At 42.3% G+C, this 15,117-nt stretch overlaps 1 protein-coding gene across 1 annotated transcript in view; it reads right to left on the minus strand.

Moving 5' to 3' along the window:
• Positions 1 to 15,117, minus strand: part of RP1 (RP1 axonemal microtubule associated) — a gene marked incomplete at its 5' end in the record, with an annotated part of 312,243 nt that overhangs the window by 173,469 nt on the left and 123,657 nt on the right. Inside the window, one exon of the mRNA XM_084619857.1 lies at positions 4,360 to 4,585. Coding sequence (XP_084475983.1) covers positions 4,360 to 4,585 — 226 coding nt within the window. The remainder of the gene's footprint in view (positions 1 to 4,359; positions 4,586 to 15,117) is intronic.

Raw genomic sequence — 15,117 nt, forward strand, 5'->3', positions numbered from 1 at the left:
GGGGTCGTGGACCACCCCCGCCCCCTGGAACTCCTACCCATCCAATCCCCCATGTTCCTTGATGCCCTCCCCTGGGACCCCTGCCCCATCCACCCCCCTCCCCTGTTCCCTGACTGCCCCCAGAACTGGGCAGGAGGGTCTCGTGGGCCACTGTAGTGGGTGCCCACCGCGCCCTGCCCCTAAGAGCCAGAGGGACCTGCCAGGGGGCGAGGTGGGGAGTCCCGGCAGTGCTTACCTGGGGCGGCTCCCAGGAAGATTCCAGCAGGTCCCTCTGGCTCCTAGAGGCAGGGTAGCGTAGCTATGGGGGGAATTGGGGGAGTGGCTGCTCCCCCCACCGATCACATCAAAAGTGGTGCCTTAGGCACTGACTCCCTGGGTGCTCCGGGGCTGGAGCACCCACGGGGAAAATTTGGCGGATGCAGAGCACCCACCGGCAGCTCCCCGCCCTGTGCCTGGCCCCAGCTCACCTCCGCTCCACCTCTGCCTCCTCCCCTGAACACGCCGCCCCGCTCTGCTTCTCTGCCCCCCCACCCCCGGCTTCCCGCAAATCAGCTGTTCACGCGGGAAGCCGGGGAGGGCTGAGAAGCAAGTGGCGGCTTCGCGCTCAGGCCCAGGGAGGCGGAGGTGAGCTGGGGCAGGGAGTGGTTCCCCTGCATGCCCCCCGGGTTACATGCTGCAGTGCGGGCGGCCCTCCTCGCGCCCCCTCCGCCCCTGCTCACCTCTGCTCCAGGGCCTGAGCATGAAGCTGCCACCTGCTTCTCAGCCCTCCCAGGCTTCCCACGTGAACAGCTGATTCACGGGAAACCTGGCGGGGGTGGGCGGAGAAGTGGAGTGGGGCGGCGCGTTCAGGGGAGGAGGAGGAGCAGAGGTGAGGTAAGCTGGGGCCAGGCAAGGAGCTGCCGGTGCGTGCTCTGCACCCACCAAATTTTCCCCGTGGTGCTCCAGCCCCGGAGCACCCGCGGAGGTGGCGAACCAGCTCCAGCTCACCACTTACTGTAACCATTATGTTTACAATCTCTTTCATGACAGCACCATCACTGCTGGCAGGGCTTCTGGAAATGACACTAAAGCAGTAAAGAACCAACATTTCTAACACTGTAATACAATGGTATCAAAAGATGCTAGAAAATCAGATATATTGCATTTTTCAAGAGGTTTGAGAATATAGGAATCCCTCAAACAAAAAGTCCTCTATGCAGTCAGGTATCCTGTGTCCGATAATAGTCACAGTTTGAGCCAAATTAGTTCAACCATTTTTGATGTATTCAAGCATGGACAAAATAGATTTTTCCCCTTTATGTTCACATTACACAGTTTGCAGTTAGATAATTTGAAAACAAATAAAAACATCAACATTTCTTGTACTGTATAGCTCTTTCAGATCAAAAGCTTAAGCCATGTTTGAAAAGAGTTCTGCAGTTTTAAAGTCATGAGTATTTAAAATAAAATTGTGAGCACTTACAGATTTTTTTTTATCTTCTAGTTTATTTTCTTTTTCCTTTTTTTTTTTTTTTTTTTTGCATGACACAATTCCGGCCACATATGTCAGTCTTAAGCATCCGTCACTTTAATAACTATTGAACAGATTTTCTTTGAGTTTGTTTAGTGTGACCAGATGCCCAATATTAGGGGCTTTTCTCTTATATGGCAACTATTACTCCCGCTCCCCCGTCCTGATTTTTCATGCTTGCTATCTGGTCACCCTAGTCACAACGGGATCAAACCAAGTCACGTCTGAAGAACGCTGATTCAGTAGGTGTAAAATGATGAACACTGGAAGTCAGTAAGGCTGTCCTGAACTGCAAGGAAGGAGTCCCACATGTAATGGGAGTGATATGAGAGAAGGCATGATGAGGAGATAGGAGAAGAAGATAAGAAGAGGCACTCAGATGTGAGGGCTAGTAGGTTGGGAAGTGGGGGAAAAATAAAACCTGAAGCGTAGAGGCAAAGGCAGAGTTATGCAGAACCTTGAAGGGTGAAAAGTCTGAATTTGACACGGAAAATGAAGGGAAGCCAGTGAAGGCTAAACAGGGATGAAAGCATCACTCTGAGCAGGAAGATTATTTTAGTGCCAGCATTTTGAACTGACTGACCTCATGTAAGGAGACAAGCAGGAGGAAAAGTTGTCAAAGTCAGAAACAGAAGGAGATGAAAGAAGAGATTTTAGAGATTGAAGGAAGAACTGACAGTAACTGGTAGCAGTCTGGATTTGAGGGAATGGATTGGGCAGGTAGAAGGTGGCAAGGGAAAGAGGAATCAAAATCAACTCCAAGGTTTCAAGTCTGTGTTGGGAGGATAATGGAGTTTTGAATGGAGAAAGCAGGGAGAGGACACCATTTAGAGGGGAAAGATGCGTAATAAAGATCAGTGGCAAAGAACAGCAATAAAAAATGCAATGAGTTTAGATTATAAAAGTTCTTTTCCATTTGGTTTAATGTTTTTGGCAAATTATTATTACTTTTTAATTAAGTGAATTTAGTGCTGGTGAAAGGTACCAGATTGATTCGAAAGGACTGGAGACAAATTATAAAATCGCATCAGGTTGTTGTTAGGTAATATGCTGCACATTATTTGTTTGGTTGGGTAAACGACTTGCGATGTGGTTTGTCCAGTACTTGTAAGCAATTACCCTTGTAAATTGGAAATGCAAATGGCTAGAGTTTCATTTTCTGGTTATGGAGAAATAGAAAATCCTTGGGCAGCCCTGCTGAGTTTATATTGATGTTCAATTTAAATGAACCCCAAATCAATAGTTAATTTGTAACTATAAACGTAAAAAAAGATTAAATTTCTAAAACCCATATAATGAATATTTTTTACTCGCCGCATATATTTTAACAAAGATGGTGTCCCTGTAAAGACAACAATAGCAATAGTGTACCACCACTTTTAACAGGGCTGTACTAATGCCCTGTTTCGAGCATATTCCCAACAATATTCACAGGAGACATGATTCTCCACTACCTTGCATCTTGGGTAGCCATTTACAACTGGCCAAAGTGAGTGTACGTATCAGAATGGCAGTATTTTACACTTCCTTGGCACAGTTGTAAATGACTGCCCAGGAGAGAATCGGGTCCTGAGAGGCAAATTCATGCCTGACGCAACTCCACTAAAGTCAGGCATTCATTTTCTTACTGCGCCAGTATGTGACCTTTATGCCCCTAGGGGTTCCCAAGAGAGACCCTGTGGTTCATGCGAATACCTGTTTCCAGACGATATGGACCCCAGTTCCACCTGCGCAGCCCTAATTTACGTAACGCTTTAATCAGTGAGGGTGCTATTTAAATTGCATACTATTCTGGAGATGGGGAAAAGGGCAAGGGGGTGAGGGGGGATGAGTTTGCCTCTCTGTCTTTCCCAACATTTCGATGGCCTGTGCTGTGTAGTAGATCAAAACAGATGATCTAAAAGTTCTTTCTGGCCTTAAAATCTAAGAAAAAAAATTTCCCCGTTCCAATCTAGATTGCTTTTTGGGGAAAATGGATTACTTCCTAAAACTATTAGTTTGTTTACATATGTTGGAATTAGTTGACTGTCACTGACTAAGTGCGGGATGACCCTTCTATACATTGAGCCACTAATTCCTTGCATTCCTACTACCTCATCTCACATGCAAGTTGCCTGAACTATAACACACATAATGTCTAGTTCAGGGGCCTATGATGCCAGATCATAGCTGAACCATCATCCTGTTAATGTCAAGGGAATTCTATAAAGAAGTGATAAATTAAATAATTTTTCCAGCTCCCTGTGCTACTATAAAAGCCCAGAAATGTGTTTCTTTGTTCTTTTTAATTGTTGTATGTGTTTTTTCTGCTCCACTTATAGAGAGTCGTGGTGTCATCAGAAATGTGGATAACCTCTGATGTCCTTCAAAAGATCCATCCTAAAGTTATACATTGCAATTTTAAAGAGAGTAGCTCAAATCTGGTTTAAGCAACAACTACTCATTGGCCCAGATCCTGGGCTGCAACTACAAAGCATTTTGTGCAACTTAGGAGTGGGAGACATTAATCGTATTTCAAGCTATCTTGGTGTTCCCTGCTCCTCAGTCAATGTGTGCCTTTTGGTTGCTTTAAGTAGCACCAGTTGCCAGTGTTAGGGGGCAGTTGCAGCAGCCAAGCACCACAGGAGCATAGAGATAAACTGACCACATCCCTTGGCCTCTGGGAGAGAAGGGGTTTTGTCAGAACCATCACATTTGCTCTGTGTTGGGAGGGATTGTCTTGTGGCTGGTCACACTGGCTTTCAGGCAGCTTTGCACTGGGAGGGGTAGGTATGAACAGCTCACAAAGCAACCCAGAATACGGCCCTTCAGGTTTAATAAATATTTGTTATAATGTAGGCAGCACATACTTGACAAAAGCTCCTTTTCAGACATTCCAATTGCTACTTCTGTCCAGGTGTCTCCATCATCCTGATCTTCAGAGAGCCAGTAGTCTACAGCCAGACGAATCTCCCGGTCAGAGGTATGGGCCATTCTTTCAAGTCTCACCTCCTCAAGGTACCAGCTAGGATCATTTCCACTGTTGTCATGACCAATGCGGATTTTATACAGTTGCCCAAGACCTTTGAGATTAATCTTGAACAGCAAAAACAGAAAGAGAGTCTGTTATAACATTTCCTTGTATTAGTTCATCTTGTATTGATAACTGTGCTTATAAATTGAGCACACAATTAATATGTGGCCGTGGGTTTGTGCCTCTTGGAAAATGAGCCCTTACTCCATACTGCATGAGACTGTGAGAGTGGTAAAACATGTCAAGCAGTATCTGTGACAATCAGGGTCCAGACACCCCAAGGGGAGAACAGGGGGTCTGAACTCCAAAGAGGAAGAAAGACCTTCATTGTCATGGTACCTAACTGCATAAGTAAGTTAATTGACTACAGTGGTCTATGATATTTTTAGAATGAATAAGGGGATTGGACAATCTGGTCCATTTTTTAGATCTCCAGAAACCATCTCTTTTTGTGGCTGAGGATTCAAAGTTTCTTTTTCAAAATAAAACTAAATAAATATTTAAATAAAAAGGCATTTTCCTATCACTGCTGCATCAGCAGGTACATTTTGCAAGGCACTTTGTCGGCAGGGCATTTTTAACTATTTCTACAACTCATCAGTCTTCAGTGGACCCTTCTATCTTAATTTTTTATTTTTATGTGCGTTGGTGTCAGGCGTTAGCTGTTTCTGCAAGTGCTGACACCCACAGTGTAGAGAATTTAAACAGTAAAACACAACCATTATGCCTCACAGAATATTGCAATATTGAAATAAGAGCCACTTTGTCTGTGGCTGCAGGAGAAGTTTGCTGAGCAATGCAGAAGGCAGCAACCTAAACACAAAAGCAGGGTTAAGCACTTTATAGTCTCTTATCTTCCATGATGGCTTTGACAGCTGTTGATATGGAGAAAAATCACAGAGAACAGTCTGACAGAAAAACACCTGGTTTTCTTTCCCTGTCATACCAAACTGATAGTGTTCAGCATAAAGGCTGGTTAGGGCAAACTAGTTAAGATAAACATGATCCTATTAGTCAGCATCACTAAAAATGATGAGGGCTACATTTTATCTTAAAGGCACAGCCAGCACTACAGAGGACTGTGTAATGATCCTACCCCAGCACTCCTAGAAGCATTATTCATCAAGCAGACATAATGCCCTCCAGGAGCACAATGGGGATGGTTGCCACTTCACCATCTCTTCACAGGATGCAGGTTGTGCTTCCTCCCTACATGGGTCCAGCTCTTAGGATCTGGGCGGAATAGGGTCATGTCCCTTTCCCTCTCCCTCTTGAAAGCTTTGCACTGTCAGTGACACTAGGCTGGCATACCCTGGTGCTTCCTGGGCACAAGGACTACAGTTGTGCCTGGACTCAGCTCTGGGGCTCATGGATGGGGTAAAGATTCCTGAATCCTCTTCCACCCCTCTTGTATTACAGAGCCAAGCCAGGCACAATTAAAGGCATGTATGGCTTCTAGGACATTCTGACATGTGCAGCTATGGCATTATGTATGACACTAAATCTATACATGTGGCTGAAGTTAGCAGTGTGCCCACATTAGCATCATATGTTTAACCAAAGGTATTACCTGCAGCAGAGATTTATGGCATTTGAAAGTGGGTGGCCAAAACTGACAGAGATATGGGGTATGGTGCTGATACTGAGAGCCAGTGGATGGCAGCAGGCAAAGATCACACAATCTGGCATGAAGGAAGTGCAGGGTATAAAGTGAGCTGGGTCTAACAAGGTTGCAAACCTGTCATCCAGCCTCTAAACTTTAGACTCGTAAGGTGAGGGAGTATTATAAACATATTTAACAAAGTGTCTGAGCTCCGACATTTTGTTGTGAAGTATGTAAATTGCATTGTTAGAGACAGACCTAGCACTTTTTTGAGATCAGTTTAAGCACTGGGCAATGCCTGTTATCTGCGGTGCAATATTGTTAGAGGGAATAAAACAGTTTCAATCCTACAGCTCCCGTACCAGGCTTGAACTCTGGCTCATCTCCTGCATCAAGCTCTGAGGCAGGTGTGAGTTCCATCTCTAAACATGATACTCCCATGACTCTCATTCTTCTCACTGGAGGTGCCTCTGGAGTTGGAGTCACTGATACCAAACCACTAAACAGCCCATCCCTGATATTTTTTTTTTGAACAACTGAAGCAGCGAACTGACTGTTAACCAGTTGGAACTGTTATTGAGAAAGTCTGCAATAGCTATTATTGCTATCTTTGTGTAGTGCCACAGAAGAATGAAGCCATGCCTTTGTCACTGATGTTTAATTTTATTTGTAGTGCTATTAATATCCCAGAATCAATGTCAAATTGAGTGTTTTGTTCAAAGGCAAGGTTAACGTGGGAGACAGCGTTCCAAACTGGACCACTGTGGGAAGCTGTATATTGTGATTCCATTTGGGCAGACCGATAGCACAATGGGGTAGGGAGGATTGGGGAGAATGGGTGGGGACAGCACAGGAAAGCTGACCAAGGAAAAGAAAAAGGGCCAGTGTGAAACAGAGACCAGTAAGGGAGCAGGGGAATGATGGGGCCTTCATCTTGATGAGGGGAGTGGACTCTTCCCCATTACTGGGTAAGCATCTGAACAGTCAGACAGACAAGATGAAAAGGTGGTTCAAGGCAAATGAAGGTTGGGAAGAGCTCTATGCAGAAAGGAGAGCCCAGGGCTGTCAAAAGCACGAGGTGAAGATCCTGGAAGTGACTATTTCAATCTGTTTCCACTAAAGTTCTGTTTAGCTACTCAAATTAATGTTTCTGCTTATATGTGCTGGAAGTAGAGGTGCTCGGGGTGCTACCACATCCCCGGGCTTGAAGTGATTTCCATGATACACAGCGTCTTCAGTTTTGTTCAATTGCTCTCAGCAATTATAAAAATTGTTCCAGCACTCCTTTTTCTGTGCTTTTATAGTGCTTGCAGAACTCCCTGACATTCAGAGTGAAACATAAGGGGGCACAACTTCACTGAAGTCAAATTGCATCCATGCATGCCAACTGTGAATTTGACCTGTAGAGTTAAAAAGCAAACAAATGCAGATGACTTGACAAAACAGCAGAGGACATCTCTATCCGGTCTATTCAGAAAGGACTGGAGCGGAGGTGTTGGAATTTTTGCATGCAGGACCTAATAAACATGCACAGAATATATCTAAAATCAAGTTTTTAAAATTGAAAGGTTTGTTAAAGAGTAAAATTCATGTAAAGTATAGAGCATTGTCACTTAAAAAATGTGCTTAATATTCTTTCCACATTCAATGAGTGGATTATTATAGTGCATTCTTGTGCCAAGAAATTCATGTTCATTTTTTTTCTGGAAACTAAGGCAGGAATGCTAATGACAGACCAAAAATCAGGTTATGTATGATGTTCTGAAAGGACATACAAAAACTTTACAAGTTTAGTCCATCTGTTGTTGTAGTTTGGGGTGGGATCAATTTATCTTGCTGTCAGATCAGATCTCACATCGGTCTCACAGCGGTACTGACTTACTAAAATGTTGCTGTTTGCCAACTGGAATGCTGTCAAACATATGTCAGATTTAGCTCTTGCGGTGCAATGCAGATAAAAATGCTCTCACAATCACACTGTACTGCTAACAATTGGTTTTTTTCCATCTTAAGGACTGCATCTTGAAGTTGTTCCTTCATTTCCAAGGTTGACTAAATCATCTTGAACTACTGCACGAATCAAATGCAAACTGGCATTTACAAATCTACTTCCACACCCAGAACATTTTGTAAGTTGTTGTAAAGTTGACTTGTTTCCCTAGTAACTAAAATGCTCACAAAAACTCTTCTAGTCTCTTTCTATTATGGTACAATGGCTGCAAAAGTAACAGTCAGTTTTATGTGGCGCTTGTCTTTCTGGCATAGCTGCAACAAAAGGTCTCAGGGAGCAGAAAGGATGGGTCTTGTGGTTAAAGCAAAAGACTGGGAGCTAGACACCCAGGATTCTATTCCTAGTTCTGTTCCAGACTTTTTGAGCAATGATTCACAGCCCGTCATGCCTTGGTTTCCCAACCAAGCAGGCTAATAATACTTACCAACCTCACACGGATACTGTGACACTTCCTTCATGCACTTTGAGATTCTCAGGGGAAAGGCACAGTGTAAGGTATTCTTATCTGTTAATATTAAATATGCAGCTTGTTTGAATTTCATTGCGGCCAAGTCTGATTTTCATATAGTTTGAATGACAGAATAGGAATAATGGATGGTTGCTCTCCCATTTGACTTCTGCAAAGCAGGTGTTATTGCTCAGGGATAATGTGACATCATATACAGGTTTCTACTCTCCCTCTGACATGTGCATAGAACCCCTGTTGATGCCAGTGGCCTGGCATTTGGTGATTTAGGTTGGCAAAATGACTGAGCTATAAGAACTTTTCACCCAAAAGCAGAACCAAATCATCATAGAGGTTCAAAAGTCACTTGGTTAAACAGTACTAAAAATGTGATTGCATGCTCTCTCTTTCTGTGAAATCTCCAGGCTGGATTCTAGTAGAGTTTGCATTTGGATCTAGAGCAAAATTCCCCCACCATTTAGTAAGTACGGATTTTTGTTTGTTTGTATGTATCTGGAATTTTGGTGTGGCCCATAATAGCCAAGTATGGATCTGGATCAAGAGCTAAACTTTCACAAAGATCAAGGGTTCTCAGATCTGGGGTTAGAGGTTCCAATTTCTGGGCTAAATATTCTGAACCAATCAGATCCTCCAAACTTTGTAGGGATTGTCTGTCAGTAGTTACCATAACAGGTGTCATGGAATCTCCCCTCATAGAGTAGTGTCAAAGCATCTAAGTCTTTATCTACAGCTCATTTATTTATTTCAATTTTGAAACATTCTTAAGCATAGACTGCCAATTGTGTAGATTTGTGCCAAACTGGGTTATGAGTGCTGAAGGTGACAGGAAGTTTAACCTTATGCAGTCACTGCTCTTGCAAGACATAGTGTCAGCACTTACAAACCTTAACAACATCGCTGTCAGTGCAATGACAATAGAAATCCATTCTCTTTATAATATTTTTCTTCAGTGTTACATGTAATAAGTGCATTTACTAATCCATCAGTCAACATTCTTTACATTTTAACAATATTTTTAATACAACTATGTACTATGCATGGAAATGATGGACAGTACTTCTGCACAGCTCCAAATGGCCAAATTTTCAAATATAAGTGCCTCATTTGCACCTACAATATAATACACATGCAAATGGCTAATGGATGCATGCAAATACATAGTCTGCATACATAATTCATTTTTATTCCATACAAATGCACATTTCTCTTGTTAGTGACTTGTATTACTCTTGGACCAAATTCTGTTCCCACTGAAGTCAATGGAAGCTTTGCCATTGGCTCAGTGTAAGCAGCTTTGGCCCTATATTTTTGATAGTGAAACTTACTGAGATTGCTTATACCTGAAAACTTGATCCTAAACCTTACCTGAGACCTTACTTTATGAATAAAGGTTAACTTATCCTAAGAGGATGCAAGGACGTTATTTATCAAATACTATACCTTTTATGTTTCAAAAAGATCTACATGGTTACTAGTACACAAGTAGTATTCTCACTGAAGTCACTTGGACCTGTTCTCATGTAGCTGAGGGCAGAACTGATTCCATAACATTTAAGGAACTGAAAGCAAAATTAACTAACTCTCATTTCAACAGGAACTTGTTCAGTAGCAAGGTACTTCAATATAAGGATGGATAGTCAGTGCACATGAAGATTCCTTTTGGATAGGAGAGCCATGTTCAGCCTCTCAGATCTGGTGGGGAGAAGGATAAGACTACAGAAAGTATGCTGTAATTAAATACAGGCATTTTGCAAAGAGTTAGCACAGGACAACATTCAGATGAGTCAACACTCCAAGACAAATTCATCCTTTGTATAACTCCCCTGAAGTCCCAGTGCCTAACACAACTAATAGAGTTTATGCTCGACAGGCAGCTGATGAATTTCCCATAAGGCTACATCATCAACAGAATGGCAGAGAAGTCATATGTAATGGCTGGATTCCCAAAAGTAATAGAAATCATTGACTGTGCTAATTTACCTTCTGCAGATAATGAAGAAATCTATGGGAATAGAAAACATTTCCATATTGTGAGCATGCAGCTGGTATGCAATGCCAGAAATATTATAACTACTGTACCGGCAGAGTACCCAGGGTCCGGCTGATACTTGTATTTTCCATGTCTGAACTCAGCCAGATTCTTGAATTGTGGCTAATGAACTTGGCATAGATACACATTAATCTTAGAATTAGGACATGTTGCTGGTACTCCCAGAGAGACTCAGGGGTCTCTGAGCAGAAGGTAATATGGACATATGAGGAATGGGCTGAATCATCACACAGAGATCAATTTGTAAAATTTTCCATGTTCATACAAATCTTGTTCCTAAAATTAGGTCAGATAACAGATACTTAGAATAACTGTCACCATACTGCAGCAGCACATTTAAGCATGGTCTGGTTTCCTCTAGCTGCCCTCCCATCCTCTATCCAGCCTGTCATTAGTCCAAGAGAACTCCCATTCACTTGCTCCGTGTATAGGCTATCAATATCCAGATCTCTATCCACCAGAAATGCACAGACACTATTTGTTATCCAACAAACTAGAAAGAGTGTCTCTCTAGTACCCACTACACATTGGTTATGGCAAGGGCAGGCATTTTGATTCCTCCAAGTACAGCCAATAGAAGAAAGTTGTCTCAAGAATGACACTACTGGAATTACTGTTTTGATTTTAAACTACAATGAGCCATGCTGATACTGAAGGGGGTAGCCAGGGAATTAGTTTGGTATCCAATACTATGATATTGGTCATTGGGCAGACGTTCAGCCCCAGCACACCAGTTATGGGGATGTTGCCCCTTAAGGTTAGTGTTTGGGAATTCTGGGAAGTAGACTTCCCCAAGTGGGCCTGGGAGTCTTCAAATGAAATGGGTTCACTGGAAGGAGTATATCACCAGGAAGGGGACTAAAGGATAATGAGGTGATTCTGGAAGAAGTAGATGGAGGTCAATATGTGGGAATAGCAGGATTGGGGCTCTCCACAGTGGCTAAGCAGATGGCCTGTGAACATTGTCTGAGAGGACCTTACCAGAAAGAGCAGATAAGATAGGCTGTACAGAAGCCTAGAAGGGGTCAGGCCAGGTAGGATAACACACACCACTCTACCTATTCTTTCAGCACATACGACCATGCCATGACCATCAACATAGCCAAATGCTTGAACAAGATCATCTTGTGGCTCAAGAACAGCTGGTTGAAGCTGAACTTGAGAAAGTAGAGGTGATGTTGGTGGTCAGAGAAATATATTTTGCACCTTGGCTGCAAACTCTTCAATCACCTTTGGTTGAAAGCACACTCACACACACACACTTGGTCAATTCAGTCCATAATTTGGGACTACTCCTGGATTCCTCACTGATACTAAGCTCTCACATAGCAGCATCTGCAAGTAATGCTCTCTATTATCTCCAGTTCTCTTGGAGACTCCATCCCATCCTGGCCTCAGTTATACATGCCTTTGTCATGTCCCATCTTGACTACAGCAATGCAATATATCTGGACATGAAGCCATCAGCCCTTAGGAAACTCCAGCTACCACAGAACACTGCCGTGTGTCTCCTCAGCAACAAAGGCTATCACAAGTACATCAAAACTGTCTTCCACTCTGTGATGGAATGCTAAACTGTATTATAACATGTGTAAGATACCTTACCTGAGCTGGTTAACAGCCATACCTGTAAGTGCATTAAAGTATCTCAAAGACAACACATCTCTTGTATCTCTCTCCATGATGGAAGATCTGTAGCCAGTCCAAATCTGGTACAGAAGCCTGACCTGCTAGTAATAGCCCTGCAACCTACCATGCACAAGGAGTGCATGACATGGAGTCAGAAGTAAAGGTAGCCTAACTAGTGCCAGAGGAGAACAGAAACAGAAGGGGACAGCAACAAAGGTTGCAAACCAAAGAAAAGAAAAAAGCAACAAAGGTTGTAGAATCAATCTCATCAATGTGCCCCTCTTCAATGCTCCAGAGACCTTCACTTTGACAGACCTTCAGAATGGACAGACTGGAAGTAGCATTTTGCATGTCTATTGAACTCCATCAGGAAACTGAAGAAATACTGGCATTGTATTTAATTTTCATGCTATGGGGAAGCAGGTAGAGCATATCTTTAAATCCTTTGCCTTTACTGACGACAATTGCAAAGTAACTGTGGAGGAGTTCTGGCGATGTTTGATACATACTTCATACATCAGAGAAATGTGGTTTATGAAAGGGCATGCTTTCACAGAGAATTCAAGAACCAGGGGACTCTGTTGAAGCTTTTATAAGAACTGTGATTTTGGGACTATAAAATTTGAAAATATGAGAGATAGACTGGTTATTGGGTTTACAGACAAAAGTCTTTCAAAGCAGATACAATTAAAGACAGGTTTAACCTAACACACAGCTACCCAGATAACAAACGAGACTGAGCTACTGAAGCAGCAAAAGAAAAGGCCCGAGCAACTTGAAAATCCTGAAAAAACAGAAACTAGCTTAGAAGCAGTAAATAGATACAGCATGATTGCTAAAAGTAATTATAATAAAACCCCTGAGACATTGAGGGACAAGTCCCAGGCTAACAGCAAAACCTTTCAGACTAAATACACAAGAAGTGGAAAAATTCATAGCTCAAGAGATGAGTGTTGAGCCAAAGGTGCAAGAAGTAGTAAGCGCATAAAATATGGACATTTTGTAGCTATTTGCCACACTAAAGCAGTCAGGGTACTACTGACTACTGCAGATAATCAAGAACCATTGTTTCTGGGATTTATCACATGGGGTGACAGAGAGCCTGCCTGGAGAGTTAAACTGAATATTCATGGAAAGTCTATTGACTTTAAAATTGACTCAGGAGCTGACAGACATATCAGAACTGACATATAATCACCTTCAACCCCTTCCAGAGCTGAAGTCACCTGACACAGTCCCAACTATCCCCGGAAGTATTCTGAACTGTATGGGCCAGTTCACTGCAGGAACTAATTACAAAGACAAAAGCTTTGCATTCAGAGTGTATGTGATCAAAGGATCAAAAACCAACAACATTCTCAGCCACAGAGTAGTAGCCATCATTGGCCTAGTGAGAATAGTGGAAGAAATCAAATGGAATATTTGGTGACATTGGACTTTTTAAAGGAGATCCAGTACAAATAACCTTAACAGGCAATAGAACTTGCAGGATTCCTATCCCTTTGCTTCATAAAGTGGATGCTGAGTTAAAGAGAAAGGAACAGATTATGCCAATTATTGGCATAATTGAGAAAATGTCTGAGCCAACAACATGGTACTGGTTATAATGAAAAACGGAAAAATACAAGTCTGTATGAATCTTAAAAGACCTAATGAAACAGCTGAGAAAGAAAAATATATCTTCCCAACACTGGATAAATTCCTCCCCAACATGAAAAGAGCTACAGTGTACACCACATTGGATGCCTTGAGAGCATTCTGGTACCAAAGAGAGTGCTAAATTGACTACATTTAACACACACTTTGGAAGATTTTGCTTTCAAAGATTACCTTTTGGGATTACCAGTGCACCTGAAATTTTCCAAAGAAAGATGGGAGAACTGTTAATGAACACAAATGGAGTTTAGTTTTCAGAGACGATATTTTGATATATGAGTCATTGATGGAAGAACACACCAAAACCCTCAACAAAGTTCTAAGCATAATCAGTCAGTCCAGACTAAAGCTAAACAAGGAAATGTGCATCAAGTTTTTGGGACAGACAATAAACAAAGATGGAATCAGTCCTTGCCCTGAAAAAATAAAAGCAATTCAAGAATTGACTGCAGCAAACAAATCTACCAAAACTGAGACACGTACTGCAGATGATAAATTACTTTGGTTGATACCTACAAGATCTTTCTACAGTCACAAAACCACTCAGAGAAGTGTTAAAGTCCAACACATCTTGGCTAGGGAGCCAAATCAAGAAATTGCCTTCAAAAAAGGTAAGAGTAATTATCTCAGTGGCTCCAATTCTCAAGTACTATGATGTGAACAAACCCACCATGGTCTATGTGGATGTAAGTGGCTATGGCCAATTGGTACACTGGATCTGAGTGGAAGTCTGTTGATTTTGCTCTTGCACACTCACAGATGCAGAAAAATTATACGCACAGATTGAAAAGGAGTGCCTGGCAAGAACATGGGCATATGAGAACTTGTACAGATACCTGTGTAGACTGGATTCATTTACACAGGTAACAGGCCATAAACCATTTGTAACCCTAATCAATGGAAAAGACCTGGGGCAAGCACTGGTGAGATGCCAATATCTTTTGATGAGGTTAACGAGATTTAACCCAACTGCTAAATATGTTCCTGGAAAAAATCTAATAGTAGCAGAAATTCTGTCATGGAGCTCAGCATCACACTCAACTACCCGTGAGCTCCAAGATGATGTAGCTTACATGGATGCTGTGGAGGCATACAGATCAGTGTCCGAAAAGAGACTACACCACCTACAACAAGTAACCCCCACAGAAATGCAACTTTTAAAAGTTCTAATTTACATTA

The sequence above is a fragment of the Lepidochelys olivacea genome, assembly GCF_965140295.1.
Source record: "Lepidochelys olivacea isolate rLepOli2 genome assembly, chromosome: 2".
In the NCBI taxonomy this organism is placed as follows: domain Eukaryota; kingdom Metazoa; phylum Chordata; order Testudines; family Cheloniidae; genus Lepidochelys; species Lepidochelys olivacea.